We start from the raw sequence: 18,855 nt of genomic DNA, 5'->3' as shown, positions 1-18,855 counted from the left end.
TTAACATTTTTTGGAAAAAAGTTATAAAAAGTCAACATTTATAAATAATTTGGGGAAACAATTAGAAGGTATAGGCCTAGACACATTATTTACACTGCAAATTGACCACAAATTAGCTACATCTGACAAGTTGCCTTTCATTTATTACCATAACATAATCATTTCATACCCTGATTACACTGATCGACGATCACAAGAACCACTATTTAAACCAATTGTTGTCATATCCACATAACATAAAGCTATTCTTCATGCAGTTTAAGGTATACCTTATTTTTTACTTAACGAGGGTTTACTCCATTCACCCAGACAGTTTTTAATCCATTTAGCATTGAGGTAGTTATGAACAATAGGAAAAACCTTAGGAGGCCACATTAAAGGGATGGTTCACTATTTTTACACTTACATTTGTTTTTAGATATACTGTATGTCGTTGATCGATCCAGATGGATTTTCGGCACATATCTTTCTTATTTAGCTATGTCCAGCAACCACTCCAGCTCAACTCAGCAATATAGTTGTAGAAAACAGGGCAGCTCCTATACTGAGGCAATTTTATGTCTCCAGATGTTACACATATAAACTGGCTGTAGTGTCTTCTGTAGTGTTTTCTCACAATTCTGAACATTATTTACTGCAGACCCAGCGCCAGGGGAAAGTAACAATGGGAATGTAACTAAGAGGTACATTATGTTTCTGAGGGGGCACAACTATAAAAAATAATAATATATATATACACTCACTGGCGACTTTATTAGGTACACCTGTTCAACTGCTCGTTAACGCAAATATCTAATCAGCCAATCACATGGCAGCAACTCAATGCATTTAGGCATGTAGACATGGTCAAGACGACCTGCTGAAGTTCAAACCGAGCATCAGAATGGGGAAGAAAGGTGATTTAAGTGACTTTGAACGTGGCATGGTTGTTGGTGCCAGACGGGCTGGTCTGAGTATTTCAGAGACTGCTGATCTACTGGGATTTTCACGCACAACCATCTCTAGGGTTTACAGAGAATGGCCCGAAAAAGAGAAAATATCCAGTGAGCGGCAGTTCTCTGGGCGAAAATGCCTTGTTGATGCCAGAGGTCATGGTTCGAGATGATAGAAAGGCAACAGTAACTCAAATAACCACTCGTTAGAACCAAGGTATGCAGAAGACCATCTCTGAATGCACAACACGTCGAACCTTGAAGCAGATGGGCTACAGCAGCAGGTGCCACTCCTGTCAGCTAAGAACAGGAAACTGAGGCTACAATTTGCACGGGCTCACCAAAATTGGACAATAGAAGATTGGAAAAAACGTTGCCTGGTCTGATGAGTCTTGATTTTTGCTGCGACATTCAGATGGTAGGGTCAGAATTTGGCGTAAACAACATGAAAGCATGGATCCATCCTGCCTTGTATCAACGGTTCAGGCTGGTGGTGGTGGTGTAATGGTGTGGGGGATATTTTCTTGGCACACTTTGGGCCCCTTAGTACCAATTGAGCATCGTTTAAACACCACAGCCTACTTGAGTATTGTTGCTGACCATGTCCATCCCTTTATGACCACAGTGTACCCATCTTCTGATGGCTACTTCCAGCAGGATAACGCGCCATGTCACAAAGCTCACATCATCTCAAACTGGTTTCTTGAACATGAGTTCACTGTACTCCAATGGCCTCCACAGTCACCAGATCTCAATCCAATAGAGCACCTTCGGGATGTGGTGGAACGGGAGATTCGCATCATGGATGTGCCGCCGACAAATCTGCAGCAACTGCGTGATGCTATCATGTCAATATGGACCAAAATCTCTGAGGAATGTTTCCAGCACCTTGTTGAATCTATGCCACAAAGAATTAAGGCAGTTCTGAAGGCAAAAGGGGGTCCAACCTGGTACTAGGGTATAAGGTGTACCTAATAAAGTCGTGGTGAGTGTATATTTGAGCTTGGTCATAACACATGTTGGATAATTAATGACATACAATGTGTTTGCAGCCATAGACAGCTGTCTTACCAGCGGAGAGTGGGCTACTGCGTCGCTTTACAAAAAGAGAGTGCATTTCAACAACTTTGCAAATAAATGATTCAAACTGTTAGATTAGCCGTTCCCAGAATATCTAAGACTACGGCAGGGGGAAGAGCTTTTTGCTACAGAGCACCCCATCTCTGGAATAATCTTCCGATTCATGTTACGGAGTCAGATTCACTCTAAATGTTCAAGTCTAGGCTCAAGACTCATCTCTTTAGTCAATGTTACGACCAGTCTTAGCTCAGCGATAAAGTCGTTTTGGAATTTCTAGAAGGTCGTGTTTCAACTTTTAAAGTAGGAAGCTGCTTGTTTTCTATAACTATATTGCTGAGTTGAGCTGCTGTGGCTGCGAAACTGCTTAAAGGTGCAGTACGTAGATTTGAGCTTTAAAATAGTGCTAAATGGCCATGATATACAGTGCTCTGCGTAAGTAATGGGACAGTGAAGCATTTTTTCTTCTTTTAGCTCTATACTCCAAATGTTTGGTTTTTATTGAAGGGGTGTTCTGTACATGTTGCTATCACCATGAAGACATTACAACACTTTTTAGGCATAGTCCCCCTTTTAGGCCACCAAAAGTGATGCATGCAATAACTACCTGAAGTCTGCGACCCATTGATCTCACCAGACACTGGGTATCTTCTCTGGTGATGCTCTGCCAGGCCTGTACTGCAGCCATCTTCAGTTATTGTTTGTTTTGAGGACATTTTGCTATATGTCTCCTCTTCAGCAAATTAAATGCATGTTCAATTGGATTTAAATCTGGAGATGGCCTTGGCCAGTCAACAACTTTCCACTTTTTAGCCCTGAAAAACTCCCTAGTTGCTACGGCAGTATGTTTTGGGTCATTGTTCTGCTGTATGATGAAGCGATGTCCAATGAGTTTGGAGGCATTTGCGAGTATTTGAGCTGACAAGATGTTTCTGTACACTTCAGAATCCATCCTGCTGCTGCCGTCAGCAGTTACATCATCAATGAAGACAAGTAAGCCAGTTCTAGTGGTACCCTGAAATAGGGGGACTATGCATAAAAAGCATTGTAATTTCTTAATGGTGAAGCCAATATGTACACAAATACCATCAAATAAAAGATAGAGAAACTCCACTTTAACCTCATAGTAACTGTTTGATTTCAAATCCAAACTTTTGGAGTGTAGAGCCAAAAGTAGAAAAAATGCTTCACTGTCCCATTACTTCTGCACTTCTACTTCCTGTACATTGGCAGTGATCAATGACTGAGATCATATGATAAATCAAAATGGCTAAATGACATGCCTCACCTTTAACTACTGTAGCGGAACGACATTGACAGTCCGCTCTTTCCTCTTTACCAACTGGCTACAGAAAGCCTTGTCAGAGAGGAAAGCACAATGACTCTCGCCTGTTAAAAAATGTATTTTGATTTGATAGGCCTACTGTATATTCAACTAATTATGTGTCTCCCCAAACAATTGAATTTATGGGAGACATCTTCATCTGCAATAAAATGCTTTTGAAATGGTCACTTAAATTACATTATTCACAACAGAAATGAAAACCTCAGAGACGTGTGAACAGTGTCTGTGAATATTTGGGAAAAATAAAACAAATTCTTTTAGCAGTGAGAAAACGTAACCATGCATGTACACTTGCCTTTAGGTAAAGTATGTGTGCACATATTGAGAAGGAGCCAATGTACAGTATATGTAGTTATGTGCGCGTCCAAGATGGTGTGTGTTTCTGTGTTGGTGGCCACTGTATAACGATCCCAGGATTGGGTGCCTTATCTATCTCCAGTCGCCCCCTCCCCCCATCTCCCTCCCTAACCCCACACCAGCAGTGGGGTAGGAGGTGAACCATATAAAAGTGTCAAGGTAATGACAAAGTGAAGAGCCGCGCTCAGGACCAGCGCTGAGGCTTCAACAAGATACTTTCCCACAGTACCAAAGAAACTCTGACATTACTCATGTACATCATATTACTTATTAGCTTAACAGACGGCCCGTATCCAGGCCAACTGGCACTGCTTACTTCGTGCCTGCTCTACATTCAGCAACCAGTCGAGACAGTTTGGTTTACCCTGGAGCAGCTAAGGTTAAGCTGTACATTGTTTATTTTCTAGTGTGCTCCCAACTTAAAAAAATATCTTGCTTGTAACTCCAATCAAAAAGGATATGGTAAGATGCTAATCATGCACTTTCAGTTTATAAGTGCAATATTTTCGTCCAAACTGCAGAGTGGGCTAACTGGATACATATCCTGATAGCCTAATGCACAACACATCGATATGATCATAATGTAGAACGTGGTTAAAGCTCTTGTCCTTTGTGACAAGTTCGCCCAATATAAATGAAATTCATGCAAGAAATGTACTTTTTTTCTTTAGAATAAACTTTCAAAGTAAGAGAGAAGTTGTGTGTGAATCCTCAACAACCTGCCCAGTGGTGAGTGTTTGTTGTCTGAAGTACAGTAGACCAAAAAAGCTACTGTACTGAAGCAGGAGTCAGAGCTCAGTGTGTTGGAAAACCTCATCAGTGCATATAGGACCATTTAGATTTGTGGGGATTGAATATCCTGTCTTTTTTGGCTAAAGCGTAGTTACCTACTGGGATAGTAAGTTAGGATTGATAACACCCGCAGTTACTCTAACGATGTACAGTATGTACAGTATGTATCTTTTAGTGTTATTTATTAAATAGGAAGCTGCAAAAATTTGAAATGACAGGGCAACTGATTAATACCAGGTAGATTATCCCATCATCAACCTGTGACATCCTCACCTGTAGTCATCTGCCTTAAATGTGGACTAAATAGTATGTGTTTGATGCACAAAAATAGAAATGTATCATTGAGTAAAAATGAGTATTTAGTATTTAGTCATGTGAAAAGGACTACAAAACAACAATATACAGATAGTAGGGATATGCTGTAGACCAAGAGCACTGTTGTGTGTCACAAGCCAAGATGGGCAGATGCAACTGCATGCTTATATGATCATGACCTGGGAACAGGGGACCTAGGGCCCGTACTGTAGATACTGACAGATACAGATTATATGACTGAGTGGATTCACAGTGTTTTCAGAGCCGAGGCACTGAGGGTAGGTTGGGCTGGGAAAGTGGTGGCAAAACAAACACACACACACACACGCACACACACACGCACACACACACACACACACACACACACACACACACACACACACACACACACACACACACACACACACACACACACACACACACACATTGAGATACTCACAAATGCACTTATACAGATAATCATACATTCACACACATACACATACACATACACACACAGATACGGTGGCTGCCCAGCTGCCACAGGCAATCACTGTGGAGCGTCATGTTACAGCAGCCCGATGACTCTGCTCATTCCTCCCTCTCTGAACCCTCGCTCTCTCCCTCACATCCCTCCGATAAACAGGCCAGCATGCCAACTTAACTTACCGGGCTAACTCCCCACTCCGCCACCTTCTATTTTACACGGGGGCCCAAATCCACTGGGCTTCCGCCTCTACACCCTCCCTCCCTTCCTCCCTCCTTCCTCTCTATGACACCAAGGGCTCTAAATCCTCCACACACCAATGCCACCGCTCACCATCCTCAACCCCCCTTTCCCCTCTTTACACGACACCTCTAGTCCGTATTTCATATTTCCTGCCAAAGGTGGCCTTTGCACATGTTATTTTCCCACAACTATTAGGCTTCACTGTGCCATTCTGGTCACCCATTAAGTAGGGCATCCTGGCTTACCCTTACACTGACGTCCGTCCATCCCCCCCTGCCCCTTCCATTTCAAGAGCCCATTCTGGGAGACAAGGGGCCCCTCTTTTGCAGGGAACGATGGCTGGCCTTAAAATACACATCCTGAGGACAGATTTGTTCCTCTGGGGCTTATTGAAGACATTTCCTGATTGCATTATGCCACATCATTAATTGAGGAGCCTACCCGACCAATCAGAAGCCATCCCATGGATAATCCACGTATTTTATTGACAGCTAGCCAATCTGGAATAGGATAACTTGTCTCTTCTTATGGGTGATGAGGAGGGTGGGATGGGGGTTGGAGACGGTGGTATCTTGTCTCCTGTGTCGCTTAAGTAAATAATACCCTTTGACGACATGCTAACATTTGTAGCAGTGTTTGACAGTGTACGTTAGGCTATACTTGCAGCCAAGGGAAAAGGCCTTAAGTTAGAAATGAAGGATAAATTACATTTCTAACAAACGGAGCAAAATAGTGAACTATATATAACTTCACGGTTCCAGTGAACAATGTCCAATCAGAAGATTGGTTACCTAGTACGTATGTCATCCTGTAAGTCCTCATGCCTTCTGTTCTGTTTTATTCTTTATGGGAAAATAGTGATAGTAATAAGAGCAGAAAAGGAATCACTTAATGTTTAAGGTATACATTTTGTGGTTTGTAAATAGTTTATAGACATATTTAGATTGAAAGTACAAAAAACTGGCATGCTCTTTGCAATTAATCTATTTCAGCCACCAGCACCAAAGTGATGTTAACTCAATATGAATCATACAACTGTTACAACGGTTTGTTCTGATTCAAAAACGATCTACTGTATAAAGTAACAGTTAACTGTCTTTAAAATAATTACAAACACTTTACAAACCACAAAAATATACATGAATGTAAAGTGTCCAAAAAGAACCAACAACACAGCTTGGACCACCTAAAATATTAAAATTGTAATTGTTCGAAAAAGTCTCAAAATAATGTTGGATTATGTAAGCCTGGACCGTCACTGATACCCACAATATAATGATGACTGTGTACCACTGTCAACCAAATAGAGTAAAAAGCTCATTTGACTCATTACATCCTAGCCCCATCAGCTTCAAGAGCCAGTATTGAACTCCATATCCTGCTATGGACTGGTGATAAATGGAGGAAGAGAGCGGAAGCGAGAGCTTTCTAATGGCCGACCCAGACTTCCACATACAGTATGTCACCGTACACGTTAATGAAGGCCACCCGTCCATTCTGACATACTGTCTGAGGATATGGAGGGAGTAATATAGACACCAGTGAGTTACACTAGCTGGTCTTGGAATGTGAACGCCAATATTTCTATTCGGAAACTAACTTACACAGCTTTCAGCATGTATCAGAATGTTGTCAGGTTACTCTGAACCAACTTGAAAATACTAAAGACGACAATCATAATAGTATGATTGTGTTCTATTGTGTTTTCGAGGAGGAGTGCTTGCAAGTAAGAATTACATATACTCCCTTGTATCCCAATACATATGCCAATAAACTTTAGAAAAACAAGCAACACTCACATTTCAATCCCCTTCCTGCAGTACTGCATACCGGTACAGTATATACCATGCCTGGAATGTGTTAAGTTGTAAACACAAAGCCCTACAGAGCAAACAAGGGTTTTTATCCAGGCAGCCCCATGACATTTGCTGTGCCCCTAGTTCCTTCATTTTCTCACAGGTTCAAATCGCAGAGCTCCCTTGATCCCTGCTTTCTTCAACACCCTCTCACCCACCAGTTAACCTTGTGATTTAAACTCCATAGGGGGCCACAATATGAACCCCACCCCCCACCTGTTTCAATTTCCTCTTGTGTCATTGTGTGTGCCTTGTGTGAGCTGTCCATTAGCTCACGTACATACAATAGCATGTTAAGTGCAGTAGCATGTAAAGTCCAAGAATCTGTGAAGATGTTTACGTGTATGTGGAGTCAGCGCGACTTAAAATGTTTACAAATCCCCTCTCCACAGGCAACGTCAACCAGCAAGAAGCGAGAAAAAGAATATTGCTTTGCTAGGTGCTAAGTTGGGGGTGGGGGAGTCCGTAAACCATACTTGCAACCCAAACACTTGCAGGTTCTAGGAGCAATTTTGACAAAAGTGCTTTTATTGTTTTTATTTGCTAATTCTTGCTGCTAATGCTAATGTTTGCTAATACATTCCCCTGACAACTTACCCTTACCCTAACCACTTGAAGTGAATGCCTAACCCTAACCCTACCCCTAACATCTAACCACTCGAGGTGAATGCCTAACCCTAAACCTAACTGTAACCCTAAGCACTCAAAGTTAATGCCTAACCCTAACCCTTAACCACTCAAAATGAATGCCGAATACTGCCTTACTGCCCCGTAAGTCACTGATAACACAGTGCTTCGTGGAAACTGGAAGATTTAACACAGTGGAAAACCTGTAAGCTTCTTTTACAATTACAAACAGAGGTTACACGTAAACATCTTTACGGATTCTGGGACATTACTTTACATACGATATTGTGCAAATGATAATGAGATCACGTTGGACAGTCATGAAGCAAAATGTGCTGCATCTTTACTTTGGGATCTATAGTTGGGGAATGGGGGCTAATATGTGACCTTGCACCAATGTAAGAATATCAACAGGCATTAAGATCAACTTCAAAATATAATAAATTGCATTTATTATCCTTACAGAACTTTAAAAAGTGGCAGTTAAAAAAACAACACAAATTCATGTCTGGTACAAGAAAATTCGTAAAAGCAACTAATATTCCTTTGCCAAAGCTGCAAAGAATGAATGAATGAGGGGGCTTCTTATCAAATCCTTTCACATCTCAACAAGTGCATAAGGGGTTAGGTTGATTTGGCAGGTGCATGAGCCTTGGTTACATCTAATGGAAAATGATAAAAGGGGAGCAAGAAGCTAGAGACATGTTTCAAACTCTCAAACTGTCTCTCAGTGAATCTAAAACAGAAATTATAGCCAGTTGTGATAGCCTTACGTAAGTACATTTTGAAAGGAGACAAACCAGGTTATCCGAGACAGTTTCACATTACAGCACAACATGATGATATGACTCATGTGGTATATGATATTCTCATGGGGTCAAACAAGATCAGGGGTGGAGGGGGTGAATGATGAATGGGAAAGTTTATCGAGAGGCAAAATGACAAACAACCAAGCGACTGAGTTTGGAAAAAGGTGCATTTATGATTTCCTTAGCTTTAACCTTATTTCACCCTTTGCCTACTATGGAAAAGGAGCACACCTTGCCAAGCAATCACATGGCCTCCGTTGGTGAAAGAAACCCAAAACCAACACCTTCTGCGTCCAAGAGCATGTGATGCTCTGTGCTGTGACACACAGGCGGCGGAGGAAGACCAGTGCACACATACACTGTTGAGAACGCACACACACACACACACACACACACATACACACACACACACACACACACACACACACACACACACACACACACACACACACACACTGTGAACAGGCAACACCTTTCATCATGGACTAGAAGGCTACTACAACGATAGTGTGTCTCCACCCATCAAGTGATTGCCAAGTAGTTGGAGTCCTGTCCAGCAACCCACTTTCACAAGACACCAGTCCAAATCAATAGAATCTTAACTTCAGATCCTGGCATAACAATTCTTTTCATGCAAATCTACCACTGATTATTCATATTCAATCCTCTTAACCTGCTATTTTTACCATTCACTTAGAGGGGGATAATCAGAAGCTACAACACGTCCTCTAGCCTCACAACAAGACACTGATAACTCTAAAATGCTTGAGGTTATCAAAATATTCAGCACATATTTTCATTGAAGACAGGGAGGAAGGCCACAATGTGTAACCAGGTCTTTGTCTAGATAGAACATGAGAATTAAATCAAATGTGTGTACATTTTCATGTGAATAATTATCAGTGGGAATGAACGAGCCAGGGGTTTGATTTCTCTTCAGCTGCTTTATGTAAAGTTGCATCTATGAAAATATAATTTAAAAAAGCCACGTCTGCAACTCTTCATGCACTGCTAGTACAAGCACTATCCTTAGGTGTCCATTGTAGGGATCCAGCATGGTTACATAAGAGGTGGTGTACTGCTGACAGAAGGCTACCACCCGATCTCCATGTCTACCCGGATGTCTAGAGAAGAGCAGGGCCTGGGGCCTGGCCGTCTCCATCTCCCCACACCTCTGATTTGGGCAACATGGATTAGCAGCGGAGGAATGGTGGGGTACAACCAAGCATCCACAGCATCAGAGTATCCTGCCTGCCTGCCATGAAGACATTCGCTAAATATAAACTGCTCCATGGGAGGAGGGAGGGAGGGTTAGATGAGGAAGGAAAGCATCCAAACTGCACAAAAGGACGAAGCATCTGACGTTGCTATTGACAAATTACGGCTGCCCTCACCTGCCAGGTTACAAAGAAAGGGGTAGTACACTACTAACCCTCCCCTGAGTGGTGCTACTGTATCACAACAGTGTAGTAGCACATTACACATCTGTGACACACACCCACCCACACAAGCTGGTTAAATCAAATCAAATAACATAACAAAGGCTAAATTTAGCACCAATAACATACAGTATACCATCTGGGGTCCTATGGTGAATTGAATGGAAAATATCAGGCGTCTCATTTACAGTCCTTCTCTGACATTGACTTTCTCTAATGCATTAAGATCCAATTACTGTTTTCATTCTCCTTCCAATTTAAGCAAATGGTTGACCAGAGTGCCCCCTACGAGACCATTAGAATGTTACAAAATATAGGTAGGCTATTCCCAGAGGAAATAGTTTAGAGATATCCCACTTTAAGACACTTTATTAACTGTTCAATTACAATATTACCTCTGCCAATTACTTTGTAGGTTGCACATGGGGAGCAGTTCTCTTCAATACTCCATTACCAAGACTTCGTTTGTATTATCACCTCAGACAAATATGGTCAACAATATAATCGGGAAATAACAGAAGTGGAACTAGAACAATGTATCAATTCGAATTTAAAGATGACATGCAAGATTAGCAAATCAACAGGTGGACCAGCTGAATCTGGAGATGGTCAGCGTTGCTTGTCCTTTCTCTTTCTAATTCAGACCAAGACATTTTAAAAAATAACAAAGGGTAAACAATAAGACAAAACTATACTACTAAACCGTTTACGCCCTTACGACATGGGGACGTTTAAATTCTTCCATGCTAATCCATGCAGAGCGCAAAGCTCAACCCTCATAACCAGCACATCCCAATACAGAGCAGATGGAGCAGTTGTCGTTTTACCTTGCACAGTCAAATAAAAATATTTCCACAGAACTCAAGAAACTCCACAGAAATTCAAGTCTTCCGTCAAGCCTTTGGCTGAGGACTTAATTCTCCCCTTCTGGAGGCCAACGCGAGCTCCAAGACAGCTGTTGCTGACGCAGTGGTGTCTTGAATGAAACCTGAGAGTTGCTTCAGGTAGGATCATCACGTCAAAACTTTTTGACACTTCGACTGCAGCTAAGAGGTTCCCAAACGGCGAGCCGGAGTCGATCATGGGTGCATCTTTGTCGTCTTAAAAAGTAACTTATAGGTGGAGAAAAGTGTCTCTTTGGGAATGTTATGTACGTTTTGTATGACAGGTATTCCTTGAAATGTGTCGACCTACACAGAATGTGGAACTTGCACAGTGTTTCCTGGCTGGTTCGTAGCCTTCTTGTATCCATGCAGTTTGTGATATGCTTGCATTGCAATGTGCACAGCCACCTTGAAGTTGTTGTTCTTAATTTCTACCCAATTCCTCTCAAATGAAATGTCTTCTTATGGATGACTTATGGATAATGATTCATAATGTTAATGACGAAATGTACATTATTCTCTTACAAAAGGTTCCGAACAGTGGCAGAATTCGCGGCTAAGACAGTGCACGTGAATGGCATTCTGTAGGGATTTCGAAGTGCACTTGCACAATAGGAGACTCCTTTCAGTCTTGCGCATGGCGCGACAGGTGGAAAAGCAGTTCTCTTGTGTGTATTGCAGACTATAGCGCACAGGGACCAACGAAAGGAGAGGAAACTTTGTCCGCGTCCCATCTGTGTGCCTCCAATTCGATTGAGTGAGGAATCCTATCCCATGGAAAAGCTATAGTTGGCTCTAATGTGCGTAATATGATTATGGAAAATGATCTGTGATTACAAATGTTTAAATGGGTGTCGTCTGCTTCTTGGAACTAGTGCATCCCAACGCAATTTTCAAACGCAAAATCTTAACAACCATTTCTATATATGGCAAAAAAAAAATCCATGTATAAAACTACAAGAAGGCCTTATAGGCTTTAGACTATAACTTTTTACATATCAATGAACATATTAAATGATTGGATACTTTTACAGGAAACTGCGTGCAATTTCATAAGAAGGGCTGAACAATATGATTCTCTATTTTCATCGTATGCAATTATTTCTTCAGAGGTTGGCTAAAACTGATTTGAAACTATCCACAATTTACAAGATTATAGCAGGCAAAATGTGTACTTTAAGTAGCCAAATTAATTTCAATGTTTATTGTACACCAAAAAATAGCAATCATCAACGAAATCATGACTATTTCTCATTTGAGACCTAGAAATTAATAAATTAGATTATTTGCCCCAAGCCCCCACTCCCATCTCTCACGTCGCACATGCTCCCTCCAACCTATGTTGATCTAGATAAAACAGCTGAACAGAAATTTAATCCCGGGCTCGTTCGCTCCCTCTGATAATGTTGCCATACTGCCGCAGAATGAGCAGACGCTTCTTGGAAGAGATGGCATGGACAGCACAGCGGGATTAGCCTCTTGCAGCTACTGGTTACCATACTTTTCACAGATCGTTGTGAGGCAGAGAAGTAGGCTATAGTTGAGACAAACACGGTTTACCTAAAAAAAAACATGCTGACAAAGGAATATTATAATGTAGCTAAATGTAAATCAATTATGCATAATTACATACAACACAATTACTGTATTTCTCCAACAATAAATGTTACAATTAGTACGAAAACTCTTACAATTAGAAGAACAATGAATTAATTGTAATGAAAATACAAGCACACCACAAATTCTATTTCATAGTCTCTTGCACAAATTATCCTCTCCTCCTAGGGTTTACTATACTGCCATCCTCTGGTAAAGGTAAAAAACACAAGTAATAGTAAAAAATAAATTTAAAAAAAACACACAAAAAAATCAACCCGACTACTTTAGGCATAACTAAATTAATGAAAGAATGAAGAGCCATGTAATTAACATGGTAGGCTATAAACTGTGAGAAATGACCATCCATATCATGTCCCAGAATCTAGGCTACGCAGACCTGGGTTGCCAGATTGATGGCATTGTTTTCTGACTGCGGTCGACACCTCTTCATCACCTTGCGAATTTCATTTTGAACCTGGAGAGAAATACATTGAGTTAATACAGCTTAATCGTATCTTTTTGAATTTTATCATGAATATTGAAAAATACTATATGTTAAATGTCAGAATATCTTACCTCACCATTTAAGAAGCAGTACAACAATGCAACTATAAACCCCTGTAATAGAATAATACAGCTTGAGTTATATTTACTTTTGAATATTTTCATCCCAGAGAGAGGAAAACAAAAATACATTTTGTAATGATTTAGTGATTATTTAGATTTCTGCATGGTTTATGAAGACTTAGCTCTCTCATGGAGGTTTACTCCTTTACCACTAGATATGAAATATTTGCATACAACACCAATAGGTGCTGGTTTAAACAAAAACCTGCATGCATGGAAGTATGGGGCTGGCTTACAGAACCACTGGTATAAGGATTCTGTACCTGGAAGGAGCCCAAGACCAGTTCCAAGTAGAGCCTGGGCCCTATGCCTACATGCTCGGGGAAGAGGGCAAAGACCACATAGTGCACCCCAAACAGAGGGATGAGGAGCAGAGTGGACCTTGCCAGCCTCCTCCATGGGGCAGCAGACATTTGGGAGAGAGAGAGATAGAGAGAGAGAGAAAGAGAGAGAAAGAAAAGAGGGGGAGAAAGAGAAGAAATGGCCTTACACTTAGGAATATTTGAACATATTCCTGTATTTGAACATACTGTAATTGTCAAATTGATTGAGTTCCCATTATTCATATTTATTGATTTCCAATACTGTCACCTACAGTAACCAATGTGGGTTGATAAATATAGTGAGAGTACCTGATTTATGGTACAATAGCTAGTCAGTTTTGAAGGTTTAGGACCCATTCCAAATACTTTAACATGTAATAGACATGTAACATTTGTACAAGTGGCATGAATGATCTGTCAGTCTCACCTGTAAGGTGTTCGCTCGCTTCCATTTGTGTCATCCACCTTCATCTTCTGAATGATGATCCTACTGATATTCATGAAGATCACAAAGTTTACCTGTGAACCACAAAATACAGATTGAAATATTTGATTCTCATTGTCACAGAGCACCAGTCACACCATGAGAGGGTGTGTAGCACTTACAAAGACAGAGAGGAGGATAGGAGTTTTGATGATCCACCACAGGCCACTGTCAAGATTATCCCAGCACCTGTTGGAGCAGAGATGATACAAGTATAGATTACCCAAGCTTTTACCATCCACATTCAATATGCCCATCTTCTCTCCCCGTTGTTGATCTTTCAAATTCAGTTATGTATTTCACCATCTTTCACTTCTTGCATGCTGTGTTACTAATACTTCTACAAGTACTACACCTACAACTGTCTAATCTAGACACAGTCACAGTCCCAGTCAGTCACCCACTCCTCTCACCCTACGTTGTCAAACTGACTCTTCAGCACGGTCCAACTCAGGATGGTTACTGAGGGAGTGCCTGGAAAAATTAAATGCACAATTAGATGAACACACACACACAAACACACACACACACACACACACACACACACACACACACACACACACACACACACACACCTTACCCCAACCGATGATAGTGTACAACCAAAAGAGCTTCCTCTTCTGAGTGAAAGTGAAAACCAGCAGGGTCTGCAGGTACAAGCCCTCCACCAGAAGCCAGAAGAAGTTGGCCAAGACGCAGTACTGGAAGAACGTCACCGCTGCCTTACACTTTACCTAATGGACGGTAAACAGATCTCTGAAACTCTGAAATATACATTTTGATTCTACATTAAGTCCACCTCATCTCTTTATATCATCTTATATTTTTTTGACAGTTGAAGGGAATTCAAAGCCCAACAACCTTGCTCAGTATATTCTTAGAAAAACGGTTTGGCTGTCCCTGTGGAGAACCCCTTTTAGGTTCTCATGTACTCTAAATTGCAATTAAATTCCAATTCCATTGTTTGAAGATTCTTGATTTTCAAATTCATGATTCATTCTCCACTTCATGGGTAAGTTTATGAATTGTCCCATTCATTTCTTACATGGGAAGTACTGTATGATGATTTGTAATGGGTGGAGTGCCCACCAACCACGGGCATAATCATAACCAGAACCCTAGTCCTACCGTTGAGACGGTGCAATGGTCCATGCTCTCGTCTGCGAACAGCACAGTGTCTTTCACAAACACAGCCAGGCCTCGCAGGATGAAGGTGGAGAACAGGTTGAGGTGGATGTAGGTTCTTGTGCATAGTAGCTTCCTGCCAGAGTCAAATAAGACCGCTGTAATGAGTAGTCTAACTGAAGGCAGTTTTAGAGGCCAGTGATCTATCATATAACATTGACCAACGCATTAGCGACCTGTATACAGTTGAGACAAACTAGTAGATATATATTATACTGACTGATAAGCTAAATTTTAAGTGTTCGGTTGGTTACAGGTTACCTGTAAATTGCGTATTACCTCAATTGGGTCTTTTGTTCACTTACTATTGAGGAAACACTAAAGCCTGGGGCATGGTTCTATCATACTCAGTTCTTTAATAGTTTATACATGTTTGGCAAGAACATTGCAGGGCATACTTTCTGCGGTTCTGTTTTGAATTGATATCTATACTACTCCAATACAGCAGATGGCAATATACGTAAATCTGACTATGTATGTGAATGCTGTGTATTCTCTTTAATGTAAAGAAACTCATACTAAACCAACAGATAAGATAGATGTACGTAGACTTTATCCCCCTAAGGGACATTTTGTTTGTGGCACTGTATTTCATCAAAGAAGATGAAAACAAGAGATGGGGCTTTTAGCATTTTGGGGTAACTTAAACTCTCATATCAGTGGTATATGAGGAGACTATGGTTCTAAATAGAAACTAGACATATATCAAGTTGTTTCAACCTTCCGTTGAGGAGAACTGGGAGTTTGAATGAATGGAGCGCACATGCCTACCAGCAGACAGTGAAGTAGCACTCTTTACTCTCTTTGGTTACATTAAAATACTGTTATTATGCCTGCTATCACAGGAGGGTATGGCTGATTTGTTGTTTGTGGTGGAGGAGCAGCAGCAACGAAACCCTCCTGCCACCAATCACAGATGATAGTGGGCTGGAGTTCAGCTGTGGTGACTTCAGTGAATCACAACAATTTGGCTGTGCAGCACTGCGAACAAACAACTCCGGCAGACAAACACAGCTGTTTGTTTTGTTTGCAATTACGTCTTTTGTTTGAACCTAAAAAAGTTTGATTTTGGTGCAAGTACTGTACAGTATGCTTCTAGCTTTAGGGGGGAATTCACTAAGAATTAATTGCAAGTGAAGATTGCCTTGTTTTTTGTGCCTCACCTGTGAACGCTATTCGCAACTTGTTAAAGACTGATTCACAGAAGTTCTTCCGTTCTAATTGATACATGTAGATGCATTCAAATTAAAAAAAATATGTCTATTCATTGAAATGCCAAAGCTCACCTCAAGATGCAGAAAATCAGAATCGCAACGAAGAGAGAAGACAGAGAAACCCCATATCCTACAGTGTAGATCAGCTTCACCATTGCAAAGTAATTTTGCTGGAACAAATAATTAAATATTCAGTGACAAGAGTCAGGAAAAACAGACAATTTAAAGGTTCCTTGTTGACAAAACTGGAAACAGGCCACTTAAATTGAGAGGGGACTACTGTACATAACACACTGTGGTAAGGAGACTGAGCTTGCTTTATGAGTAGCCTTGCCTAAGACCTGTACACTACAATTAGCTCCTCAAGCTATTACCTTGGTTTTCAGATGGGATAAGGGCCTATATTCACAAAACATTTCAGAGTAGGTGCTGATCTAGGATCAGTTTTGCCATTGTAACTATGTCTCTACCTCATCCCCAGTCTCCTCTTCGTTGTCGTCCTCAAAGTAACAGGCTTGGTAATACGGCAAGCTCGGCTTGCTCCACCCTTGGACTGTGCAGTTACGTGTGATGAGAACTGGAAGGGAAATAACATTGAAGGCACCGTGTAAACACTCCACCTCTTGATATGTCTGACTACACCTGCAGTTCTGAGGAAGTAGATGATGTAATGTTTACCCGGTGGAGAGTCAGGCTTCAGGAGGGGGACAGGACAGAAGACAGCGATGCTCTGTCCTATCAGGGCTGCTGGCCAGCAGCTCACACCATCCCACTCCACCAGACAACCTGGATTTCCAAAGTTGTAAACAAGCGGTTGTAAACAAAGGGAGCAATAGTAAACAATTTCTAAGACTTAAAGGAGCTAAACATGACATTTTCACTGTACTACAGCATAAAATGGCCTTGAAAAGTCTGCAGGGATTGTTGAGCGATAGTATTTAAAAATAGCTCTCACAAAGTGGTCATTCTAGTCCCAGAATCGATGATTAGGGATTTGGTGGGGTTTTACCTGCTTCAGCTGAACGGTTGGTTGTAGTGACTGAGATATGGCAACGCCCAAGACCAAGAACCAGATGCTATGTAGCACTTGTCTGACTTAGCTTACACCATCAACTGTAGTCAGTCTGAGAGCAAACCAACTAATTTACGATATCTGCAAACACCTAACCTCTCTATGTCGGGCAGCCTGTGTGCTAACATCAGTTACAGCTGGATTTGCTACATTTGCTACAAGTTTCGGAGCATATCTACAAGCTTCATCATACAGCAGGACATACTGCCAGAGCAACTAGGGAGTTTTTCAGGCCCAAAATGTGGAGTTGTTCGCTGGCCAAGTAAACCCCTTAGATTTAAATCCTATTGAACATGCATTTAATTTGCTGAAGAGTAGACTTAAGGCAAAACCTTCTCAAAACAAACAACAACTGAAGATGGCTGCAGTACAGGCCTGGCAGAGCATCACCAGAGAATATACCCAGGGTCTGGTGGGGTCAATGGGTCGAAGACTTCAGGCAGTTCTTGCATGCAAAGGATTGTCCACCAAATACTAAACATGAGTGCTTAATTTGGACATTTGGGGGTATCCTGAAACAGTGAGACTATGCATATAAAGTGTTGTAATTTCTGAATGGTACAACCAATATGTACATAAATGCCATCAAATAAAAGCTGAGAAAAATGCTTCACTGTCCCATTACTTATGCAGGGCACTGTCTGTCACACATTGTGCTATTTGCTTGTGAAAATGTAATGGGATGCGTTTGCTCAGTTGTTTATGTTTTGGTTGGTGGACCTGTCTTTGGGGGTATGCACATATTGTACGCTTTTGTGGCTTTTTCCCCCTTCTCTTTCAGTGAATTAAAGGCCAATACGTGTAGTCAAGAGAAGGCTCTACCTGCAGTCTTAGTAGTAGTTGATAATGACAGGCCACTGGTGGCCTTCATCTTGAGTTTGCATTCATCCTTCTTCTCCAAGAGATGAAGAACAATGGAGCATTCTGGATGAGTAGACCTTACCTAAGACACACACACACACACACACACACACACACACACACACACACACACACACACACACACACACACACATACACACACACATGCAGAGAGAGAGAGAGAGAGAAAGAGAGAGAGAGCAGGGTTGGGGTCATTTCGCATTTCAATTCACACAATGACATTCAATTCATGAATTGCCAATTCTTCAATTCATTAATTAAATTGCAAATCATTCATTCATTGAGTGAATTCACTGTAACCCTGACACAATGTATTATTGTATCTGT

At 41.2% G+C, this 18,855-nt stretch overlaps 1 protein-coding gene across 1 annotated transcript; it reads right to left on the bottom strand.

Annotated features, from left to right (window-relative positions):
* Nucleotides 1-13,123: 13,123 nt before the first annotated feature.
* On the bottom strand, nt 13,124-18,517 carry ghrhr2 (growth hormone releasing hormone receptor 2; the record flags this gene model as incomplete). Its single annotated transcript, XM_083687661.1, has 12 exons — nt 13,124-13,216; nt 13,318-13,359; nt 13,632-13,761; nt 14,119-14,210; nt 14,298-14,364; nt 14,589-14,649; nt 14,756-14,909; nt 15,304-15,436; nt 16,647-16,744; nt 17,045-17,151; nt 17,253-17,360; nt 18,469-18,517. The coding sequence occupies 12 exons, from the start codon at nt 18,515-18,517 to the stop codon at nt 13,124-13,126; spliced, it is 1,134 nt and encodes a 377-aa protein (XP_083543787.1).
* Between the last annotated feature and the right edge of the window lie 338 nt (nt 18,518-18,855).

Source organism: Argentina silus, assembly GCF_951799395.1.
Source record: "Argentina silus genome assembly, chromosome: 16".
In the NCBI taxonomy this organism is placed as follows: domain Eukaryota; kingdom Metazoa; phylum Chordata; class Actinopteri; order Argentiniformes; family Argentinidae; genus Argentina; species Argentina silus.
The sequence above is the reverse complement of the archived record's forward strand: the minus strand, read 5'-3'. Positions and strand labels throughout refer to the sequence as shown.